The 17,426-nt window shown below is 29.0% G+C and overlaps 2 protein-coding genes across 2 annotated transcripts; both read left to right on the top strand.

The window, feature by feature from the left end:
* Positions 1–752: 752 nt before the first annotated feature.
* On the top strand, positions 753–2,606 carry LOC145841667 (cell cycle checkpoint protein RAD17-like). The gene is made up of 2 exons (XM_082949020.1): positions 753–953; positions 1,011–2,606. The coding sequence occupies exons 1-2, from the start codon at positions 753–755 to the stop codon at positions 2,604–2,606; spliced, it is 1,797 nt and encodes a 598-aa protein (XP_082805146.1).
* Positions 2,607–3,252: 646 nt separating this feature from the next.
* LOC145840156 (ATPase family AAA domain-containing protein 3A-like) lies at positions 3,253–16,672 on the top strand. The gene is made up of 14 exons (XM_082947304.1): positions 3,253–3,396; positions 3,713–3,790; positions 4,327–4,403; positions 7,785–7,886; positions 8,297–8,459; positions 8,674–8,839; positions 10,462–10,531; positions 10,794–11,006; positions 11,787–11,912; positions 12,800–12,976; positions 13,466–13,536; positions 14,393–14,560; positions 15,306–15,417; positions 16,090–16,672. The coding sequence occupies exons 1-14, from the start codon at positions 3,267–3,269 to the stop codon at positions 16,195–16,197; spliced, it is 1,761 nt and encodes a 586-aa protein (XP_082803430.1). The 5' UTR covers positions 3,253–3,266; the 3' UTR covers positions 16,198–16,672.
* The last annotated feature ends 754 nt before the right edge of the window (positions 16,673–17,426 follow it).

Here is a 17,426-nt window from a genome sequence, read left to right as displayed (position 1 = left end):
TATCTTGAAAATTAATTTGAATTTTACAAAATGGTAAAAACCAACTTTTAGTTAAGTTAAAGATCTTGAAAGTATTGTGAAAAATTGCTGTACCCCTCCTATGGCCTAGCAGTAGTAATAATAAATGGGCTATGATGTCAAATTCACAACCTTTAGTTTTATTTATCTGATGATTAACAATAACTGCATATTTATTAATGTTGTTTTAATTTCATATTTGTTTAAACTAAAACAGTTATAAAAATATGATTTTTTACTACTATTTGTAAACTTAAATAGTTAGAGTAAAATTCAATAAAAGTAACTGTCATTTAATAACCAAATTTGTCAAAGAACTTATTTTTAATAATTTCGAAAAGTTTAAAGTACTTTTATTAGGGATTAAAAAAAAACTCAGGATGACTCAAGACAGTTTTTAATCATCCAGAACAATTTTTTTAATTTAAATAGTATCAACCCTGATAATATTATTGTTAAAATTTTTAAGTTTAAACTTGTTTTCAACCAAGAGTTTTATCTATTTCTTACTTAAACTAGTACAAAATAACTTTATATTTTAGCATACAAATATATTATCTTTTATCAAAACTACTTTCATTTAGTGTTTTATACAATATCATTTTGTCTTGTAAAATTAATTGAATCAAAATTTTTTGCCTAAATAGTAAATTTAAACTAACAGCCAATTAAAGCTTGATAAAACTTACAGGTCGATGTGACAATTTCACTATTAAAATAAAATTAAATAGAAAATGGATGGCTTCAACACACCATTGTCCAATAAAAGAAAGCTGAAAGCTTCACAATGGATAACATCTACCTTCACAACAACAGCATCAACCAACAATCACACGCCTGTTTCTACCAACAGAAAACATACTGCTTCATCAACTAGCAGAAAGTACGCAAAGCGCAGGAGAAACTCCTCTGAAAGCGGCAACAACTCCCCTTCAGTCCCTTTCAAGAGGACTTACACCTCGCTGGCAAGAAGTGAGGATCAGAAGCACAAGCAGTGGTACGACCAGCACGCTCCAATAAACACGGATGAGCTTTCAGTGCACAAAAAGAAGATTGTTGAGGTTGAAAGTTGGCTGCAAAATGCTATGAACAAAACAAGCAGGCACTCATCCATACTTGTCATCAGCGGCCCGTCTGGTTGCGGCAAGACTGCAACTCTGAAGCTGGCGGCTGCGAAGTTCGGGTACACTGTTGATGAGTGGTTGAACCCTGTCACCACTTCTTTTGAGCTGACCAAGAGAGCTGGGTTGAGGTATGAGAACTTGGTTTCGCAGTTCAATGAGTTTTTGTACAGGAGTGGAAAGTATGCATCAGTCATTGCAGACAACAAGCTGAACAGTTACTTGTCAAGCCAGAAAAACAAGGTGATTCTCATCGAAGACTTGCCCAATTTTGTGCTGAGAGATCCTGCAGAGATCAAGAGTATTTTTAGAAAGTACAGGATGATGAGGTGTTCTCCACTTGTTTTAATACTGAGCACAGGGGATTCCAATGAAGGCATATTCAGGCAGCTCAGAGACCCGGAGATAAAACCTCTTTTCAACCAGATAGCTTTCAACGCCATTTCCAGCACACTTTTGCAGAAAGCGTTGAAGCGTGTGGCTGTGATGGAAGGTGTTACTCTCAGCAAGGAGGAGATTAGTGAGCTGGTCTCTTCTGCCAATGGTGATGTCAGAACAGCAATAAACCTGCTTCAGTTCAACTCTGTTGGCCTTTCAAACAGCCAAAAGCTGAGCAAAGGTACCAAAAGCAAATTGAGCTGTGGCAGCTCAAAAGATTCAACACTGTTTCTTTTTAGGGCACTGGGAAAAATATTCTACTGCAAAAGAGACAAACCTAGTCTAGATCAAAGCAAGAAGGAATCTAACAAGTTCATACCAAACAGCAGCAAAAATTACAGGGACCCACTGGTTAACCAGCCTGAGAGAGTGCTTGACCAATGCTGCCTGAGCGGCTCAGCTTTCAGCGCCTTCCTCCACCAAAACTACACTGGCTTCATGGAAAAGAATCCCATTGAGGACGTGTGCATGGCAGCAGATTCCATGAGCCAGGCTGACTTGTTAACTAGGGGTCAGTATTTGGAGGACTCAAACAGCCCTGTCCAAACCAAACTGGACACCTATGAGGGCATAATAGCAAGCAGGGGTGTGGTTTTCAGCAACTCACTAAGGGCCACCAGTGAAAAGTGTGCTAGTTGCCACGGCAACTGGAGGCCCATGCACAAGCCGACCTGCTTTGAGGTTGAGAGAAAATTCAGGGATAACCATTGTTTGGGCCACAACCTGTTTTGGAAGATGGGACAGGGATGCGGTTCTGCCAAAAACCTCATGCTTGACACCCTTCCCATGATGAGCAAATATTTTTCAATTACAAGATCGTTAAACACCCAGCAGCAAATGTTTATAAGGGACGTTGCAACTTTGCAAGTAAAGCAGAGTTTCAGGAGCAGGGATTTCAACAGCAAAATAAATGAAAACGAAAACTTTTTAGAAGAAACAAACACAATAGAAAAAACGCTAGACGTTGATGTTAGTTCTGATGAGAATCAATATGATGATGATGCCTTGATAGAGGAATTCAGTGACTGAAAATACTTTAAAACTTTTATTTACAACTTTTACATCACAATCAAGGTTTAGTACTGTAGAAATTCCATTAAGCGTGTTTTAGTTTTTATCTTAAGACTAAGTTTTAATTAGTTAAAGAATAGTTTGAATTTTATGTCCATTCAAATATTTTAGTTTTTAGTTAATAAGTTTATGTTTGCTAGCTTACCTTTAGAACTTTTTAGTTTAATGTGCCTTTTTACTTGAACATTCTATTGTAGACCAAATGTTTTTAGATAGTTCTGTACTGCTTTACACATTTTTATAAAATTCCAAACTAATTGTCTTGACTTATTATAGAAATGTTTAAAACAAATTACATCAAGTTTTTACAAATTACTGCCATGAAATACTTTATTTTGTCATTTTGAAAGATTTGTTGAACTTTGTCAATCTGATCTGTTTCTGTGCTTGTTAAATTTAGAATTGACAGCTTAATTTACTTTTAAAACTATAACTTTAGTTAGGGAAATACTTTCAAAACTTTAATGTCAATTCTTAAAAGACAGGTAAACAACTCGGCCAAGCTAAGTTATGTACCATGAAATAGTTGTTTGATTTAACTTTGGGTCTTGCTTGCCTAGATCTTTAGATTATATCAACCTAATGTAGCTGATATTACAGAATATTTAACAATTATAAATGGACGGCGGGATACTATCCAAGTTTTTTGGCACAAGCGTCCCAGTCATACCGGACATCAAGCTGGACGATCTGGCCGACTTGCCGGACAAACCGATGCTAGAAGAAAAGAAAGGGCAGAACATTCCAGGTTCATAATGTTTCATTATTCAAAAATTTTGCTCAAGTTTCTATAAAAATAATTAACGTTTGCAGTTGTTTTCTCAGCTTGAAAAACAATGTTCAAATCAAAAAAAAAATCAGGAGATTCCAAGTACAAAATAAAAACTATGTTTTTGCTTACTTTATAACTTATGGTCTAAAAGAATGAAATTTAAATATTAGGAAAAAACTTTTTACAAAATTTCTTTGAGAGCATATATTTTGTTTAATTTCCAAATATATAGATAAAAGTTTTTGAAAACTAACATAGTTGTAAATATTTTCAAAACTAAATCATCTTTTAGGTGAAACAAAATGGAGCGGATTTGATTCAACTGGCCTCGAGAGAGCAGTCATTTGCATCAGAGAGCTCAACAAATCCGGTTTGTGTTTTTTGTTATTATTGTGAAAAAATAAGACAATCATCATTGTCTTTTATATGAGACTGTAAAGAATAAACTAGAACTTGAATTGATAAATGTTTTAAATTTTTTGATAAATTGTAAAATAGTTTATTGTTGTTTTTATTTTATTGTTTTTGGTTTGATTTTTGATTTGTTTTAAAAAACATAAGATTTATAAATAAAAAATATATATTGTTTAGTTTTTTAAAGACAATAACACTAGTTTTTATCAAAATAAATAATTTTAAAACTTAGTTCCTTATACAACAAAAAATTTAAAGAATGACGTACAAGTTAGGGTTAAAAATAACTAAATCATCATTAAAATTTTATTAAACATTTTAAAAAGTTCGATTGTTTTAGAGATGTAGTAGTCATTTATCTTGTATCGTACCTATTAGTTAGTAGTTATACTACCTTCAAAACTTCTATCTTATGTACTTATTTTAATTATATGTATTATTGTAATAAATGGTATTTGGTTCTATATATAAACTTATAGAAATATTTTACAGAATACGCAAAAGACGCACTCGAAATTGCCAAGAAGCAAGAAACAACCAAACAAGAAGAATTTAAAGCTAAAATGAGCGTTAGTGTTAACTTTCTTAATGAACATTTATATGATATTAGTTAATAAAATTATATTATTAACAGGGTTGCCACTTTACCTGGAAACCTTGAAAAACCTTTAATTTGACAATTTAGGCTAAAATAACCTGGAAAAACCTGGAATTTGAGAAATTAAAAAAAAACCTGGAAAAACCTGAATTTTTTAATAATTTTAACATTTGCAGTTGTAAAATTTTGATTTGACACAAAAAATCTATCATATAATTAAGATTTTTTGTCATCATCAAACATCTTTTTATTAAAAAACATATTTAAAGTAACTATACAGTATCTTTTCAATATTTTTATACTATTTAACACAGTTTCTTAAATAGAAATTAACTTAAAAGCTTAAAACTAAAAATAGACCCAAATATGTGTACTTTTAAAAACCTGGAAGAAATTTGGAAGTCCTGGAAAAAAAAATTTGAAAAAGGAGTTGCAACCCTGTATTAATCATTAGCCATGTTGAAAAATAGTAGTCTTGCTCAGATACAATCAAGATGATGTCACATTGTAAATTTTTAATAATTTAGAGCCAATTTAGTTTAGATCTCTTGTATAGCACGTTTAAAACAATATATCGAGGAAAAATGTAAAAAAAACTGATGTACATTTTGTTTTCAACTTTGATATACATATTGTGTTAGAATTACGTATTAAAGAAGAAGTCTGATTACTGGCTGTATGAGGCAACTTTTGAAATTACTTTTATTTAATTGTAAGCTGATGTAAATTTAATGTTTTATTTTCATATCGTTATACATATACTCAATTATAAAAAAAAAACTGGTTTTTTAAACTAGACTTTTTCAATAAGTCTGTTATAGTGTAAAGAAAGTTGTGTAAATTTTGAATGACTTTCTTAGAACTCAATTTAGTTAAAATGTTTGTTTTAAGTTTCAAATTAAAAAAAAATCATTTATTTTTTTTATAATTTTTACCACAACAAAACGCTTTTCATTCTTATTTTGTGTAATAACTTTTGTTTTGCAATTAAGTATATCTAGTTTACAGGGTTGCCACACACTCAGGGAATCTCAGGGAATTTTCAAACTGTAGAAAATCTCAGGGAAACTCAGGGAATCTCAGGGAAACTCAGGGAATTTTGGCATTTTTCTTTTAACTCAGGGAAACTCAGGGAAGTTTTGATTTTTTCTCTAAATTTCAGGGAAGTTTTTGAAAATCTCAGGGAATTTTTTTTCTAGATCTAGAATGAGGTTTAGTTAATTCAGTTTCAATATTTTGTTCAAAAGTAGTAATTTTTATTATTTAAGTGTTTATTTAGAATTTTTTTAGCCTTGCCGCTAGTTCTTCAATATTCTTAGTATTAACATTGTAGTTTTTTTAAGTTTTAAACTTATATTTACTTAACTAAAATCAAACAGTTTAGAGAAATGAAAGTTGTTGTTAACTATTCATTGAAAAGTTCTAATAAACTTTTTATTTTTAGTTACTTATGTAGTTTAAAAAACACTATGTTGTACTATTAGTTCTTATTTTTTAAATAATAAAGTTATTTGTTATTTGTTTACAACTACTTGTTTTCAGTAAAAAAAATTAAAATGAATACAGATTAGTGTTGTATTACTTTTGTTAGAAAATAGAGATTAAATTTTTGTTTATAAATAATAATTTAAATCTGGCATGTCTAATTGAAACGGGTAAAGACCGTTGTGTCAGAAACTTTACAAGGTTGGTCCAACAACTTGTCAGCATGAAGATACTAAAAGCAAAAGAGGGTGATGACAGCATTAATCAATACATTGATTTGTTAAGTTCTTCTAACACTCAAATACTTTTTGAAAATTTTCTTGAAAAAAGTCACAGTTTAGACACCTTTTATTTTGACACACTCGATATCCCAAGCAAATATAAAGATTTAACAAGAGTCCTTGAGGCTGTTTTTGTGCTTTACAATGGCCAGGCAAGTGTTGAATGGGGCTTAAGCTTAAATAAAGAAGTAATATTAACTAATATGGGAGAGATGACAATAAGGTCCCGAAAAATGATCTAAGATTATCTATATGCAAACAGTCTAGAACCAAGCACAGTTGAACTAAGTTCTGAATTGTTAAAATTTGTAAAATCTTCTAGGGCCCAATATTTGGCATATCTTGAGCAACAGCACTTTGCTAAAAATGTTCCAAATAAAGGTGATGCTTTGAGCAAGTTAGGAGAACAAAAAAGTAAACTTAAAAAGCAACTCAAATGTTTGAATGAAGACTATGACAAATATACTGCAGATGCCAACAAACAGTTTGATTTAGAAGCAATGAAAGAATTATTAGCAAGAGGAATAGCTGCTAAGGACAACGCAAATAAACTTGAAAATAAAATTAAAACTATTGATTTAGAAATTGCATACTTAAAAAAACAGTATTAAGATTTTTTTATTAGGTAATGTGAAATTGTTTTAAAATCAAAATTATGTTTTCAGTTATTTAAAATAGATTGTGTATGAACATCTAAAAGACATAAAAAAAAAATTAATTTTAGATTATTTTGTATCAGTTGTTAGGTATTAAGTTGTACTTTGATATGAGATATTTCTTTAGATATTTCTTTAAACTTTCTTTTTGCAGGTTTTTTACAATAATGTTAAGCTTTTAAGTTTTATTTACTGCATTCAGAACAGTTGCTAGGAAAGACATACAAGTCATAATGAAGTTATTATGTATGCATTTAAGTGACTTCTTCATGTGAAATTATTATTATAGTATAATTAAATTTTGTCAATTAAGATGTCAAACAAATTAAACTTTATTCTTTTATGTAGAAAGTTAACTAACAAGTTTACACAAAGTTGTGCAAAAATTTAGTTTTTAATTTTTAATTGGTTTAAACCTTTTAAGATTGAGTTTTTGAAAACATTTTTTTTCATAAATTTAATTCAGAAGCATACACATACAACCTTCCTTTTATTATTAAAGAAGAAAAATGAGAATGAGGTATTAATTATTTGTGTTAGAAGAGAAATTTTTTTTTTACGATTTGAAAAATACTCAGGGAAACTCAGGGAAATTTAAGGTTACTCAGGGAAATTTTTGGTCACTCAGGGAAGATTTTTTGGCTCAAAGAGTGGCAACCCTGAGTTTACCATAAAACTCCACTGGAGTTGCCATTAAAAAGTTTTAAAATATGCAAGTTTAAACTATCCTCTCACAAATGAAAACTTTAAAAAGCTTGGAAAATAGTGTTCATTGTAGAAAATAGAGATAAGTTATAATACGTTGATGAAATTCCATACATTTTCAGTAATAATTTTTTTTAACACAGGAGTACAATCTTGCCGTAGAACAAGCAAATGAAATATTTTGTAGATGTAAAATTATATTTAAAACACTTTAAAAATTTTCAGGAGTACAACTTGGCCGTGGAGCAAGCAAAAGAACAGCAGATTCGAGCTCACGGCGAGGAAAACAGAAAAAGAATGCAAGAAGACGGAAGGCTGAAAAAAGAAGTTTGTTTTTATATAATACTGTTTGACAAAAAAAAATTGAACCTTTATTACTTTTAACTGTTTATGACTGATACACTTATAATATTTGTTTGATAAAACAAGAAAATAATTAAAACTACTCAAGTTTTTTTAAACCTGTCCTTTCTATATGCACAAGCTATGATGCGAATAAATACCTAAAAACATATTATTTTGTATTAAATATGGAATTAGTTATTATTTCCATTAACAACCCAGTTGAAGTGTGTTGATTCGTTAATACACAGAAACATATGTTGATTAACAAAGAGGAAGGTATAATTTGTTTTTATTTATATTTCAGTTACACTAGGATCTTTTGTAGGCCACTTAAATCTATATTTTGAAAAGTTAAAAACACATGGTAACTTTTATTAATCTATTTCGCGCAGCAAGCGGACTACCAGGACATCCTGGCGAGGAGGAGGCAGGAGGAGAAAATCAGGAAGGAGGCCGAGGCGAACGAGATGGCGCTGAGGAAGCAGGCGGAAGCCAACGAGATGATGCTGCAGAAGCAGGAGGAAAGTTTGAGGCAGCAGGAGGCAATCAGGAGAGGTAAATAAAATTTCAAATGAAATTGTTTTTTTTTGCATTTTACTTCGATCCCTCCATAATGAAATATTCGATTCTGTACTCCTATATGTTAAAAATAAATGTGTTATGTAAAAACTGTAACAAGAAACTGTTAGCTAAGATAAAGCATTTAATAAGGCATTAATGTAACTAAAAATATTTATATAAAATAATATATTTGTTTTGAATTTTTCAGCAACTATCGAGCACGAGATGGAGCTGCGCAGGAAGAACGACTTGGCGCGCGTCGAGGCGGAAGCGGTGGCCACGGCGAAGAAGGAGCGGGAAAACTGGGACATCAGGAAGCAGGAGATTGAGTTGCAGGGAAGGGAGAAAACTAAAATGATACTCGAGTCCATGCAGTTGGTTTTTGTTTAAATTTATCAAAATTTATTATACAAGTTTATATCAATAGACATAAAAGTGGTTGTTTTTAAGAAGTTTGACAGATAAGACCAAAATGATACTCGAGTCCATGCAGTTAGTTTTTATTTGTTTTTACTAAAATTAATAAATATATATGTATGCAAAAAAGTGGTTACTTTTATTATTAGAAGTTTGACAGTTAAGACTGAAATGATACTCGAGTCCATGCAGTTAGTTTTTTTAAAATTTATTAAAATTAATAAATGTATATATAAGCAAAAAAGTGGTTATTTTTATTATTATTAAGTTTGACAATTGTTAAGACTGAAATGATACTCGAGTCCATGCAGTTAGTTTTCATTTGAATTTAAATTTATTAAAATTTATAATACAAGCATATATTAATACTCATAAAAGTGGTTGTTTTTATTATTAAGTTTGACAGATAAGACTAAAATGATACTCGAGTCCATACAGTTGGTTTTTATTTAAATTTATTAAAATTAATAAATATATATAAAAGCAAAAAAATGGTTACTATTATTAGAAGTTTGACAATTGTTAAGACTAAAATGATACTCGAGTCCATGCAGTTAGTTTTTATTTGATTTTAATTTATTAAAATTTTTAATATAAGTATATATCAATACTCAGAAAAGTGGTTGTTTTTATTATTATTAAGTTTCACAGATAAGACCAAAATGATACTCGAGTCCATGCAGTTAGTTTTCATTTAAATTTATCAAAATTAATAAATATATGTATAAGCAAAAAGTGGTTACTTTTATTATTAGAAGTTTGACAATTGTTAAGACTAAAATGATACTCGAGTCCATGCAGTTGGTTTTCATTTGATTTAAATTTATTAAAGTTTATAATGTAAATATATATCAATACACAAAAAAGTGGTTGTTTTTATTATTAAGAAGTTTGACAGCTGTTAAGACCAAAATGATACTCGAGTCTATGCAGTCAGTTTTTATTTAAATTTACTAAAATTAATAAATATATATATATAAGCAAAAAAGTGGATACTTTTATTATTAGAAGTTTGATAATTATTAAGACTAAAATGATACTCGAGTCCATGCAGTTAGTTTTTATTTTGTTTTTTGAGTTAGGTTTGCATAAAGTTTAAAAACTTGTTATTCATTGTAACTTGTTTTAAAGCAAACAATTCAAAGTTCTTGACTTAAATGTCTTTAAGGAGATTTTTAACTAGTACTTATTTTAATAGTTTATTACTAACGAAACAATGTTTTACTCCTATATTGGCATGTACGAGATCATCAGTTGTAATATAAATCTGAAAAAAGTTTTTGAACAAAATAAATGGAAGTCATGGAAATATAGGAGTTAAACATTGTTTTGTTAGTAATAAACTATTAGAATAAATAATAGACTTGTTATTATGGAAAAAACTAAAGAATCTTAATTAAAAACTGTTTGTTCACAAAAATAAAACTCTGACAATGTTAACCAAATAACGTATTTATTTTTTATTTACACAAATGTACTTCTAAAAGTTTGCATACAAAGTTTCAATGATGCAAAAATTATTTTTAACCTGCGTATTTTTTCTTATTTCCAATTTTTTTTATTAATTTAACAATGTTAGAACCGGAGGAGCCATCTTCGGAGACGGATTGAAAAACTTCCTGGGCGACAGAGACAGAATTACTTCAGCTGTTAGTTTACTATTGTTCGCAATATATGCCCTTCCCTATATTTCTACACTGTTTCTACTTATATACATCACTACAAAATAAAACTTAGTATATTTTTAATTCTAATGGTATTAATCATACAAAAAAGTTAAATTGTTAGTTTTTTTATAGATATTAAACCTCACAACGCTTCTGCGAGCATTCACACCGCAAAGAAACATATGAAAATTTAATTAGATAAAATTGTTGATTTCAAACATTGTTATATATTGATTAAATTCAGGTATTGGGATTGACAATGCTTGCAGCGGGCATCTACACGGCCAAGAACACAATCGGAGTGACAAGCAGGTACATCGAAGCCCGCATCAAGAAACCAGCGCTGGTGAAAGAAACTTCCCGGCTCTCCATTACCCAGATGCTCAAGCAGCCCGTCACCACTCTGAGGAGGATGTTCAGCGATCCCGAGGACGCTCTGAAGAAAGTCGTGTTGAACGTGAGTTGTTTGTGATTTGTTGTATGTAAAGTATTTTTTTTTCTATAACGCTTTGAGTTTTAAGTATATCATAATTATTGTGTGTACTACATTAGTTGTTCAGTCTTCCTTTTGACACATAGAATAAGTTTTTTTTGAATGTGAGTTCTTTATGTATAATATAATTGTTTTTGTTAGTTGTTTGTTATAGACAACATTGTGATTGAAGAAATTTGTATTAAATGTTAGTTTTAATTTCGTTATATTAGTTTTGTGGGTTTTTTGTTATTTAAAGTTTTGTAGTTTATCAAAACTCAACATTGTCAATTAAATTAATACAACTTTTTTTGTTTTTCAATTTAATTGAAGCCTATTTATTAAAAAACAGTATTCAGTGATCTTTTTTTAATTATTGTTTTCTATAAGTCCTTTAAAGAATTATCAATATAATTAAACTATAATTGTAATCAATTAATTTTACTTTTCAACGAAATTTGAATTGCTAATAAGTAATTTTTTAAAGACAATATCTAAAATGTTTTACTTAATAAATGTTATGTGTGAAAATGCAGCAAAATTTATTGCGTTGTGTACAACTTATTTATAGTTCAATGATTTATGTTGGGTTTATATGAATAGTTAAGAATACATGTAAAAAAGCTTTAAATATTTGAAGAAAAGAAGGTTTTTTTTACAACAAATTAAGCATATTTTGTATATAAGTTGGTCTTTAATTATTATTCAACATATTTGTGTATATTTATTTAAATTAAATGAGATTGTAAATATTATATTCAACAGCCAACACTTGAGTCAACGGTGAGAGATCTGGCGATTGCAACCAAAAACACCAGAGTAAACAATGGTTGGTTCCAAAACATCATGTTGAGTGGACCACCAGGAACTGGAAAAACTCTCTTCTCCAAAGTTTGTTTTATTTATATATTTTTGTTAGCTGCTAGCAATTCATTTTTTTTGTAAAGCTTCTTTTGTTAAAAATATCTTAAACTATTGTACTAGAAATTTGCTATTTATTAAGTTATAAGCTACCCTTAAAATAAGACAGCATCTTTAAAGTTCCCCCTACCAATAAATTAACTTCCTTCCAAGTTTTAAAAGCTGATTAAAGAAGTTGAAAGAAATTTGAAGCTAAAAAAATACGTAATCAGCTTCATTTGTTTCTAAGTCATTTTTTTAAAACTGATAGCAGGGTTGCCACTTTGCCTGGAAACATGGAAAAACCTGGAATTTGACAATTTAAGCAAAAATAACCTGGAAAAACCTGAAATTTTTAATAGTTTTAACATTTTCAGTAGTAAAATTTCGATATGACACAAAAAATCTATCATCTAATAAAGATTTTTTGTCATTATCAAAATACACATTTAAAATAAATTAACATTATCTTTCAATGTTTTTATATTATTTAACACATTTTCTTATATAGAAATTAACTTTAAACTAATAATAGACCCAAAAATGTGTACTTTCAAAAACCTGGAAGAAATTTGGAAAACCTGAAAAAATTTTTGAAAAAACGAGTGGCAATCCTGTGATAGTGTAACAGGGACTGATCTCTATTTCTAACTATCAACCAAAGCAGCTAAAACACCAATTTTAATTAAAAAAATCCCCCATTTAGAAACTGGCAATGCACAGTGGCATGGACTACGCTGTGATGAACTAGAATATAAATGAAATAAAATTATAATAAAATCCCCCATTCAGAAACTGGCAATGCACAGCGGCATGGACTACGCTGTGATGAACTAGAATATAAATGAAATAAAATTATAATAAAATCCCCCATTCAGAAACTGGCAATGCACAGCGGCATGGACTACGCGGTGATGAACGGCGGAGACGTGGCGCCCCTGGGCACGCAGGCAGTTTTGGAAATAGACAAATTGTTCCAATGGGCGAACAGTTCGAGGAGGGGAGTCTTGCTGTTCTGCGACGAAGCCGACGCCTTCTTCCAAAAGAGAACTTCTGTTAGTTTGTCGACGTTTTGCTTAAATTATTTTATTGTTGTTGTTTTATATTAAAAGTTACTTTGTTAATATTGATTAAAAATGTTTATATCAGAAGATATTTTGAAAATATATTAAATATAAGTGTTTAAAAGAGAACTTCTGTTAGTTTGTTGACTTTTGCTTTGATTGTTTTTTATTGTTGTTTTGTATTTAAAGTTAGTTTGTTAATATTGATTAAAATTTTTATGTTATAAGATATTTTGTACATTAAGTCTTGTAGGTACTTTAGATGCTGTATTTTGGAATACAGAAACTGTAAGTTTTTTAATTATAAAAATTTGCTTTTATTTTTTACTATTATGTTTTATTGTTATTTCAATGATGTTTTTATTCAAAGATAACAGTTAGTGATTACTTATGTTTTGTATTACGTATGAGCTAAAAGGTCATTTACTCGTAATTTTAACAGTAAGTTTTATCTTTCGATAAAATATAAATTAAATTCAGCCCAACATCAGCGAGGAAATGAGGTCAGCGTTGAATTCTTTCCTCGCTAAGACTGGAACTAAATCCAAAAAGTATGTTTATAACTTGTTAATGTGATATATAATTATTATAAGGTAGCATTAAAAACTTGCCTATTCTTAAAGCTTTTTTGAGGTTAGTATACGCTTTTATTAAATTTGTAATTTTTGTAGACAATTTTATATTTTTATGTTTTTATTACAAACTTTGTTTTTAAACCATAAAGTTCGTATATAGTTACTACTCACGTAAACATTATACATAATTATACATGCTTTTTTTCTAATGTGTGTTAATATTTTATAGACTCCGTAGATCTGTTCTTAAATTTATTTGAGAGCAATGAAACGCCGTTAGTCGGAATAAAGTTTTGACAGAAAAACATCTGTGGTATATAATTTTTACTAAGCATTTTAAATTTAGACCTATTGTTTAACGATTAAACGATTAAGTTAAACATCATAATATCGTAAGCCACAAAAAAAGATTAGGAATATTTATCAAGTTATATTTGTTTTTTTATAAAGTTCTAAAGAATTTAATACTCTCTTACATAAACTTATGTCACATCAAAATATGATCAAAAACTACAATTTAACATCGCACAGGTTCAAGCGAACCCTTATTACCATCTTATAAATTCTAATGTATTGTCATACAAATGTGTGACACTCAAACATGTTACAGGCCATTCGCGTTAAAAAGATCAAAGTGTAAAAAATGTAAATTACTTTTATCAATCTTTTTATGGCAATCGGTTAACAAAGTTTTCAAATAAATAATTTTTAAAAAATTAAATTAACTTTTCATCCTACATTGCAAAAGCGCTCAGGTTAAATTATATCAAAACATCATAGCACATCTGTATAAAAATTATTCGTTAACATCATCATTTTTAACCTTCAACAGGTTCCAGCTGGTCATTGCCACCAACGAGCCCCAGCAACTTGATTGGGCGGTGAACGACAGAATATCAGAAGTGGTCCAGTTCGACGTTCCCGCGCTGCCGGAAAGAGAGCGATTGGTCAGACTGTACTTTGACGAGTACGTCCTGAGCATGGCCCTCAGCAAGAAAGCGTTGGTTTTTATATCGTTATTGTTTATTATTATTATTATTTTTATTACTATTAGCTCACTTTATTAACTACACTTTTGCTTAAGCAATGTTTACTTTGAAAACTAACTAGAAGAAAAAATAAAGCTATATACAGCTTTTATTGTTGTTATATTGATTTTAAAACTTTACTAAAATTTAAACTTTACCTTAAACTCAATATTAGAGCGTCAGTTATTATATTATTGTTATTATTTGTTTTATTTTCTCATTGAGAGATAAGGTTTTACTTTGACGAGTACGTTCTAAACATTGCCGTCAGTAAAAAAGCGTTGGTTATTTGTTTGTATTGATATAAGTAAATCCACTTTTTGTTAAGTCAGATTGGAAAGCCAATAAGTGTTTCATACATTGTCAGTTTAAGTTTGCATGGTCACTAGGTATTTTTGACACTTTTTATGGTAAATATGTGAATTACCTGTTTGAAAAAATGTGCAATACAAAATTAAGTTTTCAAATAGTTTAGTTGAACAACTTCTTAATTTGGTCAACCATTTCATGTTCTTCCAATATGTGTTTGTGTGTGTGTTACTGTAAGCTTTTATATTGAACAAAATATTTCACTTATACATTTTTATATTAGTAGTTGTTTATGACGATTTTTATAAACTTATAAAAGACTAAGAAATTATATAAGATTTTTTTTTAAGCAAATAATTAGAAATTAGTGTAAAACAAGTTGTACTTATTAAATTTTGTAATATACAGACGATTGAAGTTGGATTCAGATTTCGATTATGGTGAGAAATGCAAGGAAATCGCAGCAAAATTAGACGGATTCAGCGGTCGTGAGATTGCCGATCTTTGCAACAGTTGGCAGGTTTGTATATTATATTTGTATGTATAGTTGTTAATAACTTATTAGTTATTTATTATTATTATTTTAATTAATGTACATTGATCTTATTTATTGGTCGTGAAGTTACCGATCTTTGTAACTGTTGGCAGGTTTATTTGAATGTAAATATTAATTAAAATTATTTTAATTTATGTTGTTTTGTAATTTGGACAACTTACAGTCATTTTAAATTTACAGATTAAACTTACAGTCATTTTCATAGCAAAATGTTTTTTTTTAAATAAAGTGTTTTCCCAGTGTTGCTCAAAAAAGTGCACTTTTTTTATCTTTGAGCTTTCCAGTTTGATTAAGAATGAAGACACTAAATCAGGATAATTTAAAAACTTTTCGTTATTTACAAGAACAGGCGAAAGCAGGGACGGAGTTTTTACAAGTCAAATAATTAAAGCCATTAATAATATTATTGATTAAAAATATTAATAATTAATTATTTGTAATAAAAACGATATTTTGTTATTCATCATTGGCAACACAAGTAAACTGTTATAATTATAACTTTCTACTTGTACTAGAATATTTATTAATTATGTAAATATTTCAATTAAAACAGGCGAAAGTACTCAGCTTTCCAGTTTGATTAAGAATGTAGATATTAAAATTTAAACATTTCGTTATTCAACATTCACACAACAGGCTAAAGCACTTAGCAGCAGGGACGGAGTTTTGACGAGTCAGATTATGGACGAGAAAACAGAAGACATGCTGAAGAGCCACGAGAAGAAGATGGAGTGGAGAAAGTGATTCGGACGTTCCAACAGGAGAAATTGTTTCAACTTTTGATATGAAAAATATTTAAAAAAATTAGACTCTGTCAATGAGAGTTGAAACACCACAATATTTTATATCAAAAATAATTTAAGTTGATCGCTTTTGAAATAGTTTGCTTGTTATTTTAAGAATCACATCTTTTTGATATTCAAATGTAAAAAGGCCCTTATAATACAATTCTTAATTTATATTAATTAATAAACCTTCATTGGAAAACCAAAATACTCTGTTAAAACCCCCTAAAACGAATTCCATCCAATTGAAAGGGCTCGTATTATTTATTTTAGTTTTAATTACCCTTGACACTTTAGGTTAAGTTTTGTGTTTCACTCCTAATACATAGGTAATGACGTTTTTGTTAATTGACGTTTGTTTAGTTTTATTTTTTGTTAGTGAATATAAGTTAAAGCAATTATAATACAGCTTGTGCGTGTTTTTGACATTTGTAATCGATATTTGTTGAATAAAATTAATTTAATTTATTGTTTTATTTTGTAAAGATTACTGTTTTGAGACTTCTAAATAGAGTAATCTATTAATTCGAGAGTAAATGTATTTCATTTGGTACAATAATGTTCATGTTTTTGTTGGTTGAAAATTTTAAAATTGGTAAGGTTTAAGTACAATTCATACTAGAGATAAACTTTAATAAAAAGGTGATAAAACGAAGAATTTTATAAATTAACTTATAAAATAATTTCAATCTAACTAGCCTACTAAGGGTTGCCGAAAAACCTTGAGTGTGACAATTTATGTTAAAAACACCTAGAATTTGAAAAAAAGTTGCAATTTTCGACAAAAATTACTAAAATACCTGGAGTTCTAAACAGATTTTACATCTTAAATAATAAAATTTCGATTTCAAAACAAAAAATATTATAAAGATAAAGTTTTTGTTATCATCCGTTTATTTAAATTACTATCACATTTTGGTATTACCATCACATAATATCTTAAATTTTGGTGTAATATTTAACCTAAAACTTACTTTTATTTAATAAATAAACCAAAAACTTGTACTTTTGAAAATCAGGAATAACCCTGCCTATCTGTTTCAAGGATGATTACATGGCAATTCAAATTCCAATAAAATAAATACTAAATACAGGGTTGCCACTTTACCTAGAAAAACCTGGAATTTGACTATTTAGGCCAAAAAAACCTGGAATTTAAGAAATTTTGAAAAAAAAACCTGGACCTTT

Source organism: Thalia democratica, chromosome 7 (assembly GCF_965202585.1).
Source record: "Thalia democratica chromosome 7, ktThaDemo2.hap1.1, whole genome shotgun sequence".
Lineage (NCBI taxonomy): Eukaryota > Metazoa > Chordata > Thaliacea > Salpida > Salpidae > Thalia > Thalia democratica.
Note: the sequence above shows the minus strand (reverse complement) of the source record. Positions and strands in the feature narration are given on the sequence as shown.

What these genes read in the sequence shown, in the direction of transcription:
- LOC145840156 (XM_082947304.1), top strand. Translation starts at nt 3,267, where the DNA reads ATGGACGGCGGGATACTATCCAAGTTTTTTGGCACAAGCGTCCCAGTC. An exon ending in ATGATACTCGAGTCCATGCA is followed by an intron (nt 8,840 to 10,461) that starts GTTGGTTTTTGT and finishes TAACAATGTTAG; the next exon opens with AACCGGAGGAGCCATCTTCG. An exon ending in GAGACAGAATTACTTCAGCT is followed by an intron (nt 10,532 to 10,793) that starts GTTAGTTTACTA and finishes GATTAAATTCAG; the next exon opens with GTATTGGGATTGACAATGCT.
- LOC145841667 (XM_082949020.1), top strand. Translation starts at nt 753, where the DNA reads ATGGATGGCTTCAACACACCATTGTCCAATAAAAGAAAGCTGAAAGCT. An exon ending in GCGGCAACAACTCCCCTTCA is followed by an intron (nt 954 to 1,010) that starts GTCCCTTTCAAG and finishes CAGAAGCACAAG; the next exon opens with CAGTGGTACGACCAGCACGC.